Source organism: Talpa europaea, assembly GCF_964194135.1.
Source record: "Talpa europaea genome assembly, chromosome: X".
Classification (NCBI taxonomy): domain Eukaryota; kingdom Metazoa; phylum Chordata; class Mammalia; order Eulipotyphla; family Talpidae; genus Talpa; species Talpa europaea.
In genome coordinates, this window is record NC_140081.1 from 47481848 (window position 1) to 47498413 (window position 16566).

Genomic DNA, 16566 nt, shown 5'->3' on the forward strand with positions numbered 1-16566 from the left:
TGGCGCAAGGGGTTAAGCACTGCACTGCAAAGCCGTCCACAGGCTCTGCAGCATGAGTTCGATCCCCGGCCGGCCAGAAAGAAACCCACATGGTGAAGCAGACCTCTCCTGACTTGCCCACAGCTCCCCTCAGCAGTGTATTTCAGTCATTCTGCCTGTTCTGTTCCCCACTCTGTCTCTGGTGAATCCTCTTACCCCCTACATCTCTGGCCTGTACCCCAACTCTTGTATCCATAAATAAATAAATCTTTAAAAAAATATTACAATAGGGCCAATTTTTAGGTGGTAGATTGTTTTTTGGTAGTTTCCTATTGTATAATATTGAACTGGAAAGTTATTTAGGTCATTCTACTGCCAGCTGTTCTCATCTGCACTTGCCTAGTTATATGGGCAACATAACTGCTATTGCCTCATTATTTTAGATTTTTTAATTGTCATACTTGTTCAAAATAGCCAATTGTTTGAATCTGGCAAAAGCCAGGCTACTAAAGGTGATTAATGACTTAAGTCATTGGATGTTGACTCATTACATTCTTATAACTGAATGTTTTTGACAGTCTATAGATTTTCTTTTAGGGTGTAAAAATGCAGAGCAATAAAACCTTTAACTTGGAGAAACAAAACCATACTCCAAGGAAGCATCATCAACATCATCACCAGCAGCACCACCAGCAGCAACAGCAGCAGCCACCGCCACCACCAATACCTGCAAATGGGCAGCAAGCCAGCAGCCAAAGTGAGTACATGCTAGGTAATGGGGTAGAAATAGGTTCCCTCTTGGGGATGGTTTCTTGGTTTTTAGATTAGTCTCTGGGGATTATATGTAAAGGACTAGGCTTTTGTGACACACCTTTGTTCTTTTTCTTATTTACCTCTTACTATATCTTATAATAGTAAAGGGCTGATTCTCAGAAACCAAGAAGCAGACATGTAGGATAGCAGTTAAGTATAGGTTGCTCTGCTGTGTTGGCACATATTACTGCTAAATAGATATGTGTGTGATTTAATGTCAGAACTTGATTTTTCGAAGTAATCATCAGGTGACTGGTAGTTAGAGAATAAAGAACAAGTCTTTAAGACTTAATGGAGAAAAAATTCTGCTCGTGAGTATTTACACTCTTATCCTGGATCTATACCTGCCTATTTTTCATCAGAGTAAATAGTCTTTAAGGTATGTTCCCTCTGACACAGTAAGCTTTTAGCACATATGTTCCTCTAAGACTAGAACCAACCTCAGTTCTCTTTTTCCAGGGATTTTTACAAAGAATACTCTCTCCCAATTCATTTCTTTTTATTCTCTTACCTCACAAACTTAAAAAAATAATGGGAACTATTAAAATTATGAAGACTGGTGAGAAATTGGAAAAATGGGGCAATTGTGTTTTAAATTATAAGGTCTGATCCCTCTGACAGGGCTCCTGACTTACTTTATTTTCACTTTGGCCAGTGTTTCCTTTTTGTCTTTTTTCTATCTCTGACTTAGTCCAGGCTCTCTTCTGGCCCATAGTAGAACTGTTGAGACGTCCCCCTAAGTCTCTACATACTGCTTTGACATTCTAAGGTGCAATTTACTGATAAGTGGCCAGTATATAGGTTGCATTGGGAAATGGTATTTGACTTCTACAGCAATTAGGCTTCCTAATTGAGCAGTAGTTGTAGCTCTTTGAGAATGTGACTGTAATTCTCTTTCCCTTATCTTTTGAGTGACTGTGTGTCTTCTCTCAGATGAAGGTTTGACTATTGACCTGAAGAATTTTAGGAAACCAGGAGAGAAGACCTTCACCCAACGTAGCCGACTCTTTGTGGGCAATCTTCCTCCTGACATCACTGAGGAGGAAATGAGAAAGCTATTTGAGAAATACGGGAAGGCAGGCGAAGTCTTTATTCATAAGGATAAGGGCTTTGGCTTTATTCGCTTGGTGAGCAATTGGGAAAAGGTGGAGAAACTGGGGAATGGTGGATATGGAAAATGAAGCAGTGCAAATAATTCTGACATGATCTGTTTGTTAAAAGCCTGTGGTTGTAGCTGGTGAAACAGGACCAAAAAATGCAGATTCTTTATATTTCTCATAGATTTTTGTTTTACTTACCTTTTGTTTTACTTGTTTTATTTACCTAGGATACTGGAACTTAAAGTATGCCCCTTAGAGCTTTGTTGTCTTAACTGAGAAATTTCAAACATACAGGAGTAGACGGAATACTATAATGAACTTACAGTTACTCATTGTCTGGCCTCAATAATTTTCAACTTGTTATTTTTTTTTTTTTGGAAGAAATGTAAAGTTTTTATTTTAGTAATGATCAAGGTTTATATAATTTATTTCCCAAACCCTTACATATGTATTAAGATACTTTAAAACCATGAGGGGATAGTTTTACTTGTATCTGGGGTTTTTGGTTTTGTTTTTAATTTTCATTGTGCAAAAATACATGTAAGATTAATTTTTTTGATCTGTTTTTTTAAAGTGGAACTTTAAAAAATTAATTGATTTAGGAAAAATGTTTTTGTGTATTGGGGTGAGTATTTCTAGGCATTATCTACATATGAGAGTTATGTGCCAGCAAGATCACTGGATGTAGTGGTCAGAACTAGTTTCTATTCCAGATCTTGAGACTACATAGGCAAGTCATTTTCCTGGGTCTCAAATTTCTTTTTAAGAAAAATATTGGATGGTTTCACTTATAGCAGGAATGAATATAGGGGAACCAAATAAGACATCAGTGTAAAAAAAAATAGTAACGGTACAAAACACAACAAAGCAAAAACAGAGAATTATAAATCAGAGACATACTGCAGGGAAGGAGGGATCGGAGGGAGGGAGGAGCACAGGGTGCTGTGGTGATGGTGCACAGGTGCATTGGTGAAGGAAACTATGGGGACTACACCTGATGGGGTGGGGGGGGAAGCAAATATTGTTTAAAAATGAACAATGATGTAAAAAAAATTGATATTAAAAAAATAAAATGCAAAAAATCCCAAATTCCTTTTTAATAATTTGAAGGGAGAAATCAAGATATGTGCTTGTAATGAGGCATCGTGGAGGGAATAATTGATTCTGGTTAAAATTGTTTGTACATACTGTTCAAAACTATAATTGAGAAATAAATGTAAATTAGTTTTTAATTTTCCCCAAATGAAATAATATACAGCACCCTAAAAAGTAATCAAATAGTAAAAGTGAAACTGTTATCATTTAAAAAGACATTGGTGGTAATTTAGAGGGTTTGCAGTCATCCTCCTTATCTTTAATCACTTTGATTAACAAGGCTCACTGAGTACCAAGCAAACACTAAAACTTGGAAATATCATGCTGAAACAGTTGAATTTTAAGGCTATAGAAATAACCCATAATATTTCCAATATTGGGCCTCCCTGGTGGCGCAAGGGGTTAAGACGCAACCTAAGAAGCTAACCGTGGCCACTGCAGCACGAGTTTGATCCCCAGTCAGGGAGCAACCCACATGGCACAGCAGACCTCTCCTGCCTTGCACACTGCTCCCCCCTCAGCAGTGTATTTTGGTCAATCTGCCTGTTCTGTTCCCCTCTGTCTCTGGTGAATTCTCTCACCCCTCACACCTCTGATCTGTACCCCCGTTCTTGTATGCATAAATAAATAAATCTTTAGAAAAATTTCCAGTATTTACAAAGAACTCGTACAACTCAAAAACAAGAAAATAATTAAGAAAATGGGCAGCAGAGCTAAATGGATAATTCCCCAAAGAAGATAAACAGATGGACAATATGCATGTTAAGGGAAAAAAAGCTCCCCATATCATCAAGGAAATACAAATCAAAAACTACAATGAGATATCCATTTCACACTTGTGAGAAAACTAATTTTTAAAATTGGAAGGCAAATGATGGAATTAAAGAAAACTCTTCTAACAATAAAGGTAAAGATCTTTAGCCTATAAAAGTTTTTCTGTTAGACATCCCCTTAAATAAATGAGGTAAGGTTATATAGAACTCATCTGAGAAAAATACATGTGAAAAATTTCAAACTGCAGAAATCAATCATAAATAAAAATGAAATTTATCACAAATTTAAAAATAATTGTAGCTAGCTAAAATTAAAATATTACGGTTAAAATATATGTATTGCAAGGGTAGGTTTTAGATTGAGCATTGTCCAGAAGATCTGTACCACTTGGAAGAATAAATCTATGGTACTGATATCCATGTAAGTGGTATTGATTTCTTGGATTTCCAATTGATTCAGTCCAAGGCCATCAGAGCATTTAGGCTACTGAAGGGGTCCCCTGAAACAGTTCTTCCAGTTCTATCCATGTCTCTTTGTATGCTTGTTGCTGAGAGTTTTTTGAGACATCTTGTCATTGAACTATATGCTACTTTAGACTGTTGGTGGCTGCATGGGTGGTCTTCATGAAACTGAGTTATTCTAACTTTTTTTTTTATTTCCTAGGAAACGCGAACCCTAGCGGAGATTGCCAAAGTGGAACTGGACAACATGCCACTCCGTGGAAAGCAGCTGCGTGTGCGCTTTGCTTGCCATAGTGCATCCCTCACGGTTCGAAACCTTCCTCAGTATGTGTCCAATGAGCTGCTAGAGGAAGCCTTTTCTGTATTTGGTCAGGTGGAGAGGGCTGTAGTCATTGTGGATGATCGAGGAAGGCCCTCAGGAAAAGGCATTGTTGAATTCTCAGGGAAACCAGCTGCTCGCAAAGCTCTGGACAGATGCAGTGAAGGCTCCTTCCTGCTAACCACGTAAGTGAGGGGTCATTTTCAAAAATAGATTTTAGATTACTGCTTTCTTCTGTGGTCCTAGGGAGTTAGCCTCTAGGAACCATGTTCTTGTGTTCGTTTAAAGATTTTTGATACTTCTATTATGGTTTTTTATGTAATCTTTAATTAATGGAAATGGGAGGGCTAAGAAACTTTTCCAGTCTTTCATTCAGTTGTCATTTAATCAGTGTCAGGTCTCCCCTTAATTTGAAGTTTCAGAACTTTTTGTGGAGTTCTGTAAATATTGGATGTTTAGGCTGCACTCAAGTATTCTATCTACCTCATTTGAACATCTTTTTTAAGGGATCTGAAGCTTGACACTATCCTTGCTATCAATCCCAGATCCTATATAATGCCATAAAAGGACTTGATTGCCTGGGGCTCAATGTATAAAACCCTTCAAAAATAGTTTAATTGTCCAGTCCTGACCAGTAACTAGTTTATCTGCTGGAGGCAGCTATAGAAAGGAATCCTGGTATAGGTATGATTTGATTAACACTTTATTCTCCCCAGATTTCCAAGGCCTGTGACTGTGGAGCCCATGGACCAGTTAGATGATGAAGAAGGACTTCCAGAGAAGCTGGTTATAAAGAACCAGCAATTTCATAAGTATGTGGTCCTGAAAGGTTCCCTGTTCAGTGTTTGCCTATTCCTAAGGAATCCTGTAAAGGGATGTGTAAAAGAAGCAGGTCTTGGTTATGTGTTCACTAGCAGCCATTATCTTGGCCCTCAGGAGGAATGTAATACTTAGTGGAGGGGACCTTAGGCAAAGTTGTTAATCCAGGAACTTTGTCTACAGGGAACGAGAGCAGCCGCCCAGATTTGCACAACCTGGCTCCTTTGAGTATGAGTATGCCATGCGCTGGAAGGCACTCATTGAAATGGAGAAACAGCAGCAGGACCAAGTGGACCGCAACATCAAGGAAGCTCGTGAGAAGCTGGAGATGGAGATGGAGGCTGCTCGCCATGAGCACCAGGTCATGCTAATGAGGCAGGGTGAGTGTAAACCTGTAAGCCTTACAAATAAAAGGTCAGAATAACTTTTTTTTTAAGATTGATTCATTTATGCATTCAAGAGCTGTGGTACAGGCAAGAGATGTGGGGTGGGGGGGATGAGAGGATTCACCAGAGACAGTGGGGAACAGAACAGGCAGACTGACTGAAATACACTGCTGAGGGGAGCAGTGGGTGAGACAGGAGAGGTCTGCTGCGCCATGTGGGTTGCTCCCCAGACGGCAGGGGATCAAACTGGTGCTGCAGAGGTTGTGGATTGCTTCATAGTGTGGTGCTTAACCCCTTGCACCACCAGGGAGGCCCCCAGAATAACTTTTTAAAGGAATTTCTTTGTATTAGTCAAGAGAGGGCTCAATCTACTTTGGTTCTGAAATATTTTGTTGATTTTGGTAGTCAAATGAGCTTGGAGATAGTAACAGAGAGAATACTGGATTCTGTGGAGAAAGAAATAATAGGAATGAAGTAATTCCTATTAATAGGAATAATAGGAATGAAATAAATAAAAGAAATGAAATAATTTGACTTCATTTTTAGAGTTTGGGTAATTTAGATGGCCAAACTGGGGTTTTTGTATCCACTTTGCTTTCTGGATCTTTAGGGTAAAGTATTGGTCTTTATGAGGAATGAAGGATACTTTTAATTAGTTTGTTTCTCTAGATTTGATGAGGCGTCAAGAAGAACTTCGAAGGATGGAAGAACTGCATAATCAGGAAGTGCAGAAACGAAAGCAGTTAGAGCTCAGGTAACTTTTTCTCAAACCTTTTTTCTATGACAACTCTGAAAGGTAATGTCTCTCTCTTGTTTCTGACCACCATGCTGCCTCACTGTCTGCATGGGTGGTCTTCATGAAATTTTTGTAATTTGTAAATATGTTGGCATATGTTTCTTGACTGCCTCTAAAGTCTTGCCTTTGTTTGGGAGAGATGTTTTAGATTTGAGGAGTTACTGGGGCTACACTAAAACGAAAGCAGCTGAGTATTGGTCTCATGAGACTCCTTTGGGAAAAGAGAACTTTTTTCTCCTGATAGATACATTGTGTTGCTTTTAGGGTTGGGCACACTTAACAGTGAGTTTCCTGGAGAGCTGTGGTCATTTTCAGTATGATTTCCTTGACTGAGTCCCTTATAACCTGCTTAGGTTCTGGAATGCCTCTGCTTAAATACTTTGACTCTCTGTAGGCAGGAGGAAGAGCGTAGGCGCCGTGAAGAAGAGATGCGGCGACAGCAGGAAGAAATGATGCGGCGACAACAGGAGGGATTCAAGGGAACCTTCCCTGATGCGGTATATCTCCCATAAGCCTATGATGTACCAGGCCAGTCATGACATGACAGACCCACCGTGAATTGTTCACTGGAACTGTAGAATATGATCAATATTTTCTAGTTTATGAAACTCCTTGTAAAAGGAATTTAGAAAGATAATGATTGTAGGGCCATTCTTCTTGCCTTAAAGGCAATTTATGATGAAAAGCTGGGACCATTATATGCTATTTAGACCCAGATATAGCCAGTCATATAGCAGCCTTCACTAGTCGTCTGCTGTCCTCACAGTTGTCCAGGTTAGAACTGTAGAAGAAATCAGTTCCTTTTCCCTGTTCCTTTCCCAGCTCCTATTCCTAATATGAGGCCTTGAGTTTGTGTTTTGGTAGCTTTGACCTTGAACTCACTGCGCAACTAGCAAGGAGCTGCTGGTGTGTTCCTCAGTGAGGGTTCAGAATTCTTGGGATGTGTTATCGTTATCTCTTTTCCTTAGTGTGTGATCCTCCATGGATTGTGGTAGAATGCAGTACTGTTTTGGGCTATCTTGGGTGTTTTTTGTTTTTCAGAGAGAGCAAGAGATACGGATGGGCCAGATGGCTATGGGAGGTAAGGATTTAGCAGGTTAACAGCTTTGATTTCCTTTTTTTGTCTCATTTCTGGTGAACTATGTAGCTTTTCCTACTTAGTCCTGATTTAAGGGGCTGACATTTCCTAGAGCACCATTTTTGGGGAGGGGTATGACATATCTTAGCCCAGAGGTCTAGTTGAGTTGTTTTCTTTGGTGCAGAAAGAGATGAACAATCTCTTGTATTGATCACACTACTTTGCTTTAGGTGCTATGGGCATAAACAACAGAGGTGCCATGCCCCCTGCTCCCGTGCCAGCTGGTACTCCTGCTCCACCAGGACCTGCCGCTATGATGCCAGATGGAACCTTGGGATTGGTAATAAATTATAGAGCCTTACAGTAACTGTATATGTTGACAGGAAGGAGAAAGATCTTTGCCTTTACAGTTCCTAGGACTGCCATAATTTTGCTACAGATTTATCAGTCTTTGTGACTGCTAGAATGAATCCATGAAATGTAACCTTAAGGTTTTTATTTGAATTTTTGAACTAACAGTCTCAAATTATACTTTATCTAGGAGTCTGGTCTGGTCATATGACTGACTGGTCAGTCATATTGACTGTTAAGTTGCTACCCTGGGTGAATAGGTTTTTTTTTTTTTTTTTTTTTGTGGGACCCTTGCCGGTGCTGGGGAATGAACCGGCGCTGCAGAGGCTGTGGGCAGCCTCGCAGCCTAGCGCTCAACCGCTGCGCCTCCCTGGGAAGGCAATGAAGGTTAGGTATTATAACATCAGGGGCCTCCCTTGTGGCACAAGGGGTTTAGTCCCAGCACTATGAAGCTATCAGCAGCCACTGCAGCACGAGTTCGATTCCCAGCCTGGGAGCTGATGCACATGGCACAGCAGACCTCTCCTGTCTCACCCGCTGCTCCCCTAAGCAGTGTGTTTCAGTCAGTCCGCCTGTTCTGCTCCCCTCTCTGTCTCTTGTGAATCCTCTCACCCCCCCCACCACCCCACAAACCTCTGGCCTACACCCCAGCTCTTGTATGCATAAATAAAGCTTTTTAAAAAATAAAGTATTATCACATAAAATACGGCTGTTTGTAGAATTCTGGGTTGAATTTCTTTTTTAAAGATTTATTTATTTATTTATTTGTTTGTTTATTTATTTATTTATTTATACATACAAGCACTGGGTACAGTCAGAAGCGCGGGAGGGTGAGAGAATTCACCAGAGCCAGAGTGGGGAACAGAACAAGCAGAAGGACCGAAGGTACACTGCTGAGGGAAGCAGCGGGCAGCAGGAGAGGCCTGCGCGCCATGTGGGACCCTCCTCCGGTGGCTGGGGAGCAGCCAGGGATCGAACCGGCGCTGCAGAGGCTGTGGGCAGCTTCGCGACCCAGCGCTCAACCACTGCGCCACCGGGGAGGCCCAAAGGTTGAATTTAGTTTTAGTTGGATAGACACAAGATTGCTGAAGAGTAATGGCCTGCCCTTGTCCACATACCAAGCTATGGCACAAGGACTTAACTAAAACTTATGCCCCCTAGGAATTTAGTATGTAATAATGTTTGGCAAATAGGGATAGGGATAAAAAGTTACAGATAGATGATTGAGTGGATCCATAAATCAGGCAACCTTCCTTTAAGAGATAACTGCTAGAGTTCTAAATAGGCTTAGTCACCTCTAACGTCAGGATCCTTGAATAGATGGGTGGTAATGACTTCCAAGGAAGGGTTACAGAAGAACATACATTCTATTGTAACACTTTTCTCTTTTTCTCTCTTTAAGACTCCACCAACCACTGAACGCTTTGGCCAAGCTGCTACAATGGAAGGAATTGGGGCGATTGGTGGAACCCCTCCTACATTCAATCGAGCAGCTCCTGGGGCTGAATTTGCTCCAAACAAACGTCGCCGATACTAATAAAATTGCAGTGTCTAGTTTCCCAAAACCCTTAAAGAAAAGGACCCTTTTTGGACTAGCCAGAATTCTACCCTGGAAAAGTGTTAGGGATTCCTCCCAATAGATAGGTTTTCCCTGCCTGTACTACTCTAGGGAGTATGCTGGAGGCAGAGGGCAAGGGAGGGGTGATAATTAACAAGTAAGTTCTGTGTGGTACATTGTTTAACTAATCAGTTCTGTGTAGTGCATTCCTAAAGTCTCATGTGATTGTTGAGAGCCCAGGGGGAACATAACAAAATGGATCCAGTTAGAGCCCCAGTAATCTTGATCATTCCATGCTTTGTCCATCCTGTTTTATTTGCTTTCTCATTCTTACACTCTCCAACCCCGAAGACACTGCCACATATACCACGAAAACCAAACATCCCCCAATGACCTTAGCCCCATGCTCCATTCACTCCCAGGTGGGAATTCAGGCAAATGTCCACAGAGGTCACAGATAACATGCATACGGTTCTGTTAAATCCCATATATTACCCCTTTGTGTCCTAAGGAAGACATTTTCTCTTAGAGATTTTCATTTTAGCATATCTTAAAAATAAATCTTGTGTTAACTTGCCTCCATCTTTTTCTTGGGTAAGGACATCCCAGGAATTGCCCTTTTGTGTCTATAATGTTGCTGATCACAGCTTTTCTTGATAGGCCTAGTACAATCTTGGAACAGGGTTGCTGTATGCTGAAGGTCAGACAGTAGCACTTGGCCTTGCCTATCTTAGGTAGTTATGCTGTGCATTTTTATTGGTGTACCATGTTTGATTTGTCCCTGATATCTTTGGAGTTTTTCTGAGATGGAGCAGTAATGCAGCATCAACTTATTAAAAAACATTTTAAGCCTTTTAATTTTCTGTGCTATTTTTGAAGGGGATGGGAGGTAGGTGGGGGAATTCTGTTCTCAGGAGATGATCACTGGGCTTTATGAAGATGATCCTTTATGACCTTTTGATTAAAGTATTAACCATCCATTAGGCCAACATGGAGCGGTCAGAGGCATAGTGGGGCTGAAGTGGTTGGCAAAGATCAGAACGACTGGCAATACAATTAAGGAGGGTGGCAGTCAAGAAGCCTGTTTTGAAAGCAAAAATGGGCTGGAGGAAATTGGGTACCCTCATTGAGCTGGGGCAGTCTCAAAATTTCCTGAGCAGCTGCTGGTACGTCAGAGGCTTGGAATTGGCATGGTAAATCTAAAACTGTCTCAGCAGTGGTTAGCTGACCTCATCCAAGTTCCAATTCCTACTCTGACTGATCCCTTTTTCCTGAGCCTCAGAGCTAAAGAGACTCCTGTGTTCTTTCCTATTGGCTGGGAAGACCAATTGAAGTTCCCTTGCCCATGTTAGGAGGTGTACGCCTCCTGAACTAAAGATAGAAACAGCTGGCCCTTCCAAGCAGCTAAAAGCCTCCAGAGTAAGAGGTGTTCCCCCACTCGTCAGCCAGACTCCTTGAAATACCCTTTCAGTAATTCTACCAACACCTCCATGGCTCTACTCTGCCATAACAAAGGCTGTGGGCAGCACTTTGACCCCAATACCAACCTTCCTGGTGAGTAGACTTACCATGATCTGGTAGGTGTTAGGGGCCCTGTAGCTTTGGATGCTCTATTAAAGGAGCATGGAGAGAAATCTGGCATACCTGCTTTAGTTTAATTGGTTTGGGTGATCTTTAATATTTACTGTTTTGTTTTTTTTTTACATTGAAAGAAATCATAAACCTGGTATAAAGAGGTGAGTGATACTTGGTATAGATGCCTTTTCTTCCTTGATCCTTTCTACCTGTATCTACAGATTCCTGTTGCCATCACCCTGGGGTCCCAATCTTCCATGATGCACTTAAGGTGAGAAGGAGGGCATAGCAGTTCCCAAGGACATAAGCCTGCTCGGTGGTCTAAGCTAAGCTGGTTCTCTTGTTATCAGGGTTGGTCCTGCTGCTGGAAGCGAACTGTAGATTTCTCTGAGTTCTTAAACATCAAGGTAAATTCTTGACTTCCTTGGATTCTGCCCCTAGTAGAAGGATTCTATCCCTAATCCTCTCCTTATCTGTACTAGGGCTGTACTGTGGGACCACACTCTGCTGAGAAGCTTTCTGAGGACCCTCAACCTGAGGGCCCTGCCACAAGCAGTTCACTTGAGGAGCAAAAACCTCTGAATACGTTTCCAAAGTCAGCAGAGACCTTGCGCCGGGAGAGGCCCAAGTAAAGAGGAGGCGATCCCTGGGTTTTCCCTACATCCATACAGCTTCTAGGCATGATTAATAGGTCACTGGGGTTTGGGAAGTAAGGACTAGAGGCATGAGGAGGGCCAGGTGTCAGGGCTTAGTGTATATTTTGTGCCTTAGGGGAAATTTGCATCTGGAAGTAATGGCCTTTGCTCTAAAGTGGCATGGGGTGATAGGATAGATATTTCAAGTCAACAGAGTAGATAGTCCCTCATGAATATATAGTTTCTACACAAAGGGGATTGTTGAGAATGACTTGATTTTTTTTCCTTTCAGGAAAGAGCTTTAAGATAAGTTTTATATTAAGAAAAGGATGTAGTATGGGCAGCCTTGAGGCTGTAGAGAAGAATAAGTTAGAATTTTGTGAAAATACAAGAAAGTTGTATTTGGTTCATAGTTAATTAGAGGAAGAGGAAATGATACAGTTCTGCAGAGAAATGAGGTTAGATTTAGAACAACTGAATATATGGACAAGAGAAGCCCTGAGGATTTCCTCAGGGTTCAGGAATTTGAGATGTCCACAGAAATGAAAATTGGCAATGGGGTGGCTACCCACTTTCACCAGATGACTTCTTCAACTCCATTACCACTGGTGGGAGTGTTGGAGCTGTCAATAATGGTTAATGGGTCAGAACTAAATCACCTCACCCATACCTGCTAGGTCAGAGTTGCCTCCAAAGCTGCTGCCACTAAACATATCCCAAGCATTGGAAATGGCATTGGAACAGAAGGAACTAGACCAGGAACCTGGAGCAGGTAAGTGGATCTTCAGTAGGACAGGCTTTGCAGACAAATTTAGTGAAAGTGGCAGTTGGGTAGAAGGAATGGATAGGTTCCTGACTCTGTTTCCCTTGCCCAGGACTTGACAGTAGTCTGATTCAGACTGGTTCCAGCTGCCAGAACCCAGGATGTGATGCTGTGAGTGAGTTTGCAGGGGGAGGCTCAGGCATGTGACTGAGAGATACTACACATGAGGATAACTGGGTATAGGTATGAGGCTGTATGGGGTATACTTAGGCATGGCGTGATTCTTTTCCTGATCCTGATTTATTCTTCTTAGGTTTACCAAGGCCCTGAGAGTGATGCTACTCCATGTACCTACCACCCAGGAGCACCTCGATTCCATGAAGGGTGAGGAAGGGGACTGTGTGGACTGTGAGACAAGTTTCTCCCAATGTTGATCGTAAGATGGGAGTGAGGGCTTGTGAGGAGGAGAAGGAAGAGTCAGTGGATCATCTTCTTATCTCAGGATGAAATCTTGGAGCTGTTGTGGCATCCAGACCCTGGATTTTGGGGCATTCCTGGCACAACCAGGATGCAGAGTTGGTAGACATGACTGGGGGAAGCAGGTAAGTCCCAACTTTCCTGAACTCTTAATTAGAATTCAGTTCCAGAAATGATTTCTTCTCCCTATACCTTATAGCCAGGTTCTATCTTCTACCTTTAGTATGGACCAAATAAGATTTTGCTTGTTATCCCTCAATAGCCTAGAGGCCTTGCAATATGAGGTAGTGTTAATCTTTCTGAGATTCTCTGTCTCTTCACACATCCCATGAGAACTCCCCTTGGGTTAAGAGTTCATTCTTACCACCCATATTTCACATTTTCTCTTTAGCTGCCAGCATCTTGTCGTCATGATTGGCACCAGACAGATTCCTTAGTAGTGGTGACGGTGTATGGCCAGATTCCACTGCCTGCATTCAACTGGGTGAAGGCCAGTCAAACTGAGGTAAGGAATGTCTGATACTAGATGGGAGGCTAGTGAATTGGGTGATACTACAATCTTACAGGCAGAGTTGCTGTATGCAGTTAATGTGTAGGTTCTGTAGTTCCCTGAGAGGAAGGTAGAGCTATTATTAGGTCAGGGTTATCTGGTTGACCTGCGGATGTTGGAATCACACCTCTGGCTTGGTTCTCTGTCATAATCACTCGTGCTGACCTGAGATTGTTACTATCCCTGTAATTCTTTTCTCTCAGCTTCATGTCCACATTGTCTTTGATGGTAACCGTGTGTTCCAAGCACAGATGAAGCTCTGGGGGGTAAGTGGAGATAAGGGGGCCCAGGAAGGGAAGGGAGATGGGGTGAAAAAAGGACCAATATGGAATGAGCAGAGAGTGTCTTCAGGGAAGGAATTATAGGGAAAGTGGACTTTTTTTCTTCATTTGCTTTGATATTCTCTCCTCTCCATTTCTCCTTTTCCTTACTTCCTCTCTCTCCCTAACTATGTTGCTTTACAATTGCACTATCTTTTTTCCCTCTACCTTATACTTTAAAATTTTCTCACTGTCATTCATTACCACCCTACCCTGACCCAAATCCCTTTGATTTCCTCATTTTCTCTTTCTTCTGTGTTCTATCTTTCCCTCCTTCTCAGGTCATAAACGTGGAGCAGAGCTCTGTCTCCTTGATGCCATCTCGGGTTGAAATCTCCCTGGTCAAGGCTGACCCAGGGTCCTGGGCCCAGCTGGAGCACCCCGATGCAGTAGCTGAGAAGGCTAGGGCAGGGGTTGGATTAGAGATGGATGAGGAAGAATCTGAGGATTCAGATGATGATCTGAGCTGGACAGATGAAGAGGAAGAGGAAGCGATGGGGGAATAGTTATATTAGACAGCTGAGTATCTTGATAGGACCTCAGTGACTCCCTGAAGATGTTAGAGACCAGGATATGTTGGCAGTGTGGTATTACTGAGCAGAAGGAGGCTGAAGGGAGGGGAGAACAAAAGTGTCCAAATCATGCTGTTTATTCCCTTAAATAAATCTTATATTCTGCAGTTTCACATAGTGTCGTTCTCTCACCTCACTATCTAAGATCATATTCATTCCCTTAACTTCTGTGTGTGTTTAGCACGTGTGTAAAAACAAGCACATGCATATTCAACCTGTTCTTCACAGTGATTAAGCATTTCCTGAGTACTTAGTATGTGCCCTGTCATACAGGGGTTTAGAGATACCTGTGGAATAAGACTCATTCCTCTCGGGAAAATTAGATTCTTATTGACAATAAAACCCAGTCTACATCAAATAATAATAAACAATGTCAGGTACTTTAACTGAATGCTAAATTGCGAGTATAATTTTTAAGAGCTGCAGGAGATCAAGAGAATGGAGACATTAATGCTGACTGTAGTAGAAAAGGAAATCTCCATAGAAGAAATAAATTTTTTAAAAAATTTTATTTATTTATTTATACAAGCACTGGGTACAGTCAGAGGCACGGGAAGGTGAGAGAATTCACCAGAGCCAGAGCAGGGAGCAGAACAGGCAGACTGACAAAGTACACTGCTGAGGGGAGCAGTGCGAAGTACATTGCTGAGGGGAGCAGCGGGCATGGCAGGAGAGGTCTGCGCACCATGTGGGACCCTCGCCCGGCGGCCGGGGATTGAACCGTCGCTGCGGAGGCTGCGGGCATCTTCGCAGCCCAGCACTCAACTGCTGCGCCACCAGGGAGGCCCAGAAATAAAATTTTTCACAGCTTTATTGAGATACAATTTACATATCATATAATATGAATGAAATTATACAATATGTGGTCTTTTGTGGTAGACTTCTTTCACTTTGCGTTACATTTTCATTTTTAATTTATTTTTTTAAGATTTATTTTATTTATTTATGCATACAAAAACTGGGGTGTAGGCCAGAGGTACTGGGTGGGTGGAGAGAGGATTCAACAGTCACAGGGTGGGGAGCAGAACAGGCAGATCCAGTGAAATACACTGCTGGTGGGAGCAGCAAGCAGGTCAGGAGAGGTCTGCTGCTCCATGTGTGTCACCTCCCAGGCCTGGGATCAAACTTGTGCTGCAGTGGCTGAGGATAGCTCCATAGTGCTGAGACTTAACCCCTTGCGCCATCAGAGGGCCCCCCAGCATTGTTTTCATGGTTCATCCATGCTGTAATGTGTATCAGTGCTTCGTTCCTTGTTATGGCCAGATAATATTCCACTGTTTGGATTACACCACATTTTGTTTATCTGTTCATCAATTGAGGAACATTTGTACTATCTTAATTTTTTAACTGTTATGAATAATACTCCTATGAACATTCATATGCAAGTTTTTATGTGGGTATGTTTTCATTTCTCTGAGATGTATACCTAGGATTGTAATTTCTGGGTCAAATGTTAACTTTAACTTTTTGAGGAAGTGCTAGACAGTTTCCCAAAGAGACAGCACCGTTTCACATTCCCACTAGCAGTGTTAAGAGGGTAGTTTCTCTGCATCCTTGATCACACTTGTTATTATCTACCTTTTTTATTATAGTCTCCCTTGTAAATTGAAGTAAAATTGCATTGTAGTTTTAATTTGTATTTTCCTGATGGCTAATGATGTTGAGCATCTTTTCATGTGCTTATTGACCATTGTGTATCTTATTTGGAGAAATGTCTATTTACATTCTCTACCCATTTATTAACTAGGTTATCTTTTTATTGAATTGTAAGAGTTCTTTTAATGATTTGTTTATTTAGGCATACAAGAACTGAGGTGCAAGCCAGAGGTGTGGGGGGTGAGAAGATTCACCAGAGACAGAGTGGGGAGCAGAACAGGCGGATTGACCAAAATACACTGCTGAGGGGAGCAGCGGGTGAGACAGAAGAGATTTTCTGCACCATGTGGGTAGCTCCCTGGCTGGGGATTGACTTGTGCTGCTGTGGCTGTGGATAGCTTCATAGCCTGCGTCTCAATCCCTTGCATCACCAGGGAGGCCCGAGAGTTTTTTTTAAATACACTAGAGACAAATCTCTTGTCAGATATTATTTACGAATATTTTCTCCTATTCCATGTGTTGTCTTTCTACTTCCTAAATGATATCCTT

The 16566-nt window shown here is 41.9% G+C and overlaps 2 protein-coding genes across 2 annotated transcripts; both read left to right on the top strand.

Annotated features, from left to right (window-relative positions):
- Window positions 1-585: 585 nt before the first annotated feature.
- On the top strand, window positions 586-9508 carry NONO (non-POU domain containing octamer binding; the record flags this gene model as incomplete). The annotated part of the gene is made up of 10 exons (XM_084258770.1): window positions 586-736; window positions 1726-1919; window positions 4425-4726; window positions 5258-5353; window positions 5544-5740; window positions 6416-6500; window positions 6937-7039; window positions 7584-7623; window positions 7851-7960; window positions 9374-9508. The coding sequence occupies 10 exons, from the start codon at window positions 586-588 to the stop codon at window positions 9506-9508; spliced, it is 1413 nt and encodes a 470-aa protein (XP_084114896.1).
- Window positions 9509-11019: 1511 nt separating this feature from the next.
- ITGB1BP2 (integrin subunit beta 1 binding protein 2) lies at window positions 11020-14373 on the top strand (the record flags this gene model as incomplete). Its single annotated transcript, XM_084258840.1, has 11 exons — window positions 11020-11083; window positions 11326-11375; window positions 11455-11511; window positions 11587-11732; window positions 12417-12511; window positions 12615-12673; window positions 12816-12886; window positions 13005-13104; window positions 13371-13484; window positions 13733-13795; window positions 14131-14373. The coding sequence occupies 11 exons, from the start codon at window positions 11020-11022 to the stop codon at window positions 14353-14355; spliced, it is 1044 nt and encodes a 347-aa protein (XP_084114966.1). The 3' UTR covers window positions 14356-14373.
- Window positions 14374-16566: the final 2193 nt, after the last annotated feature.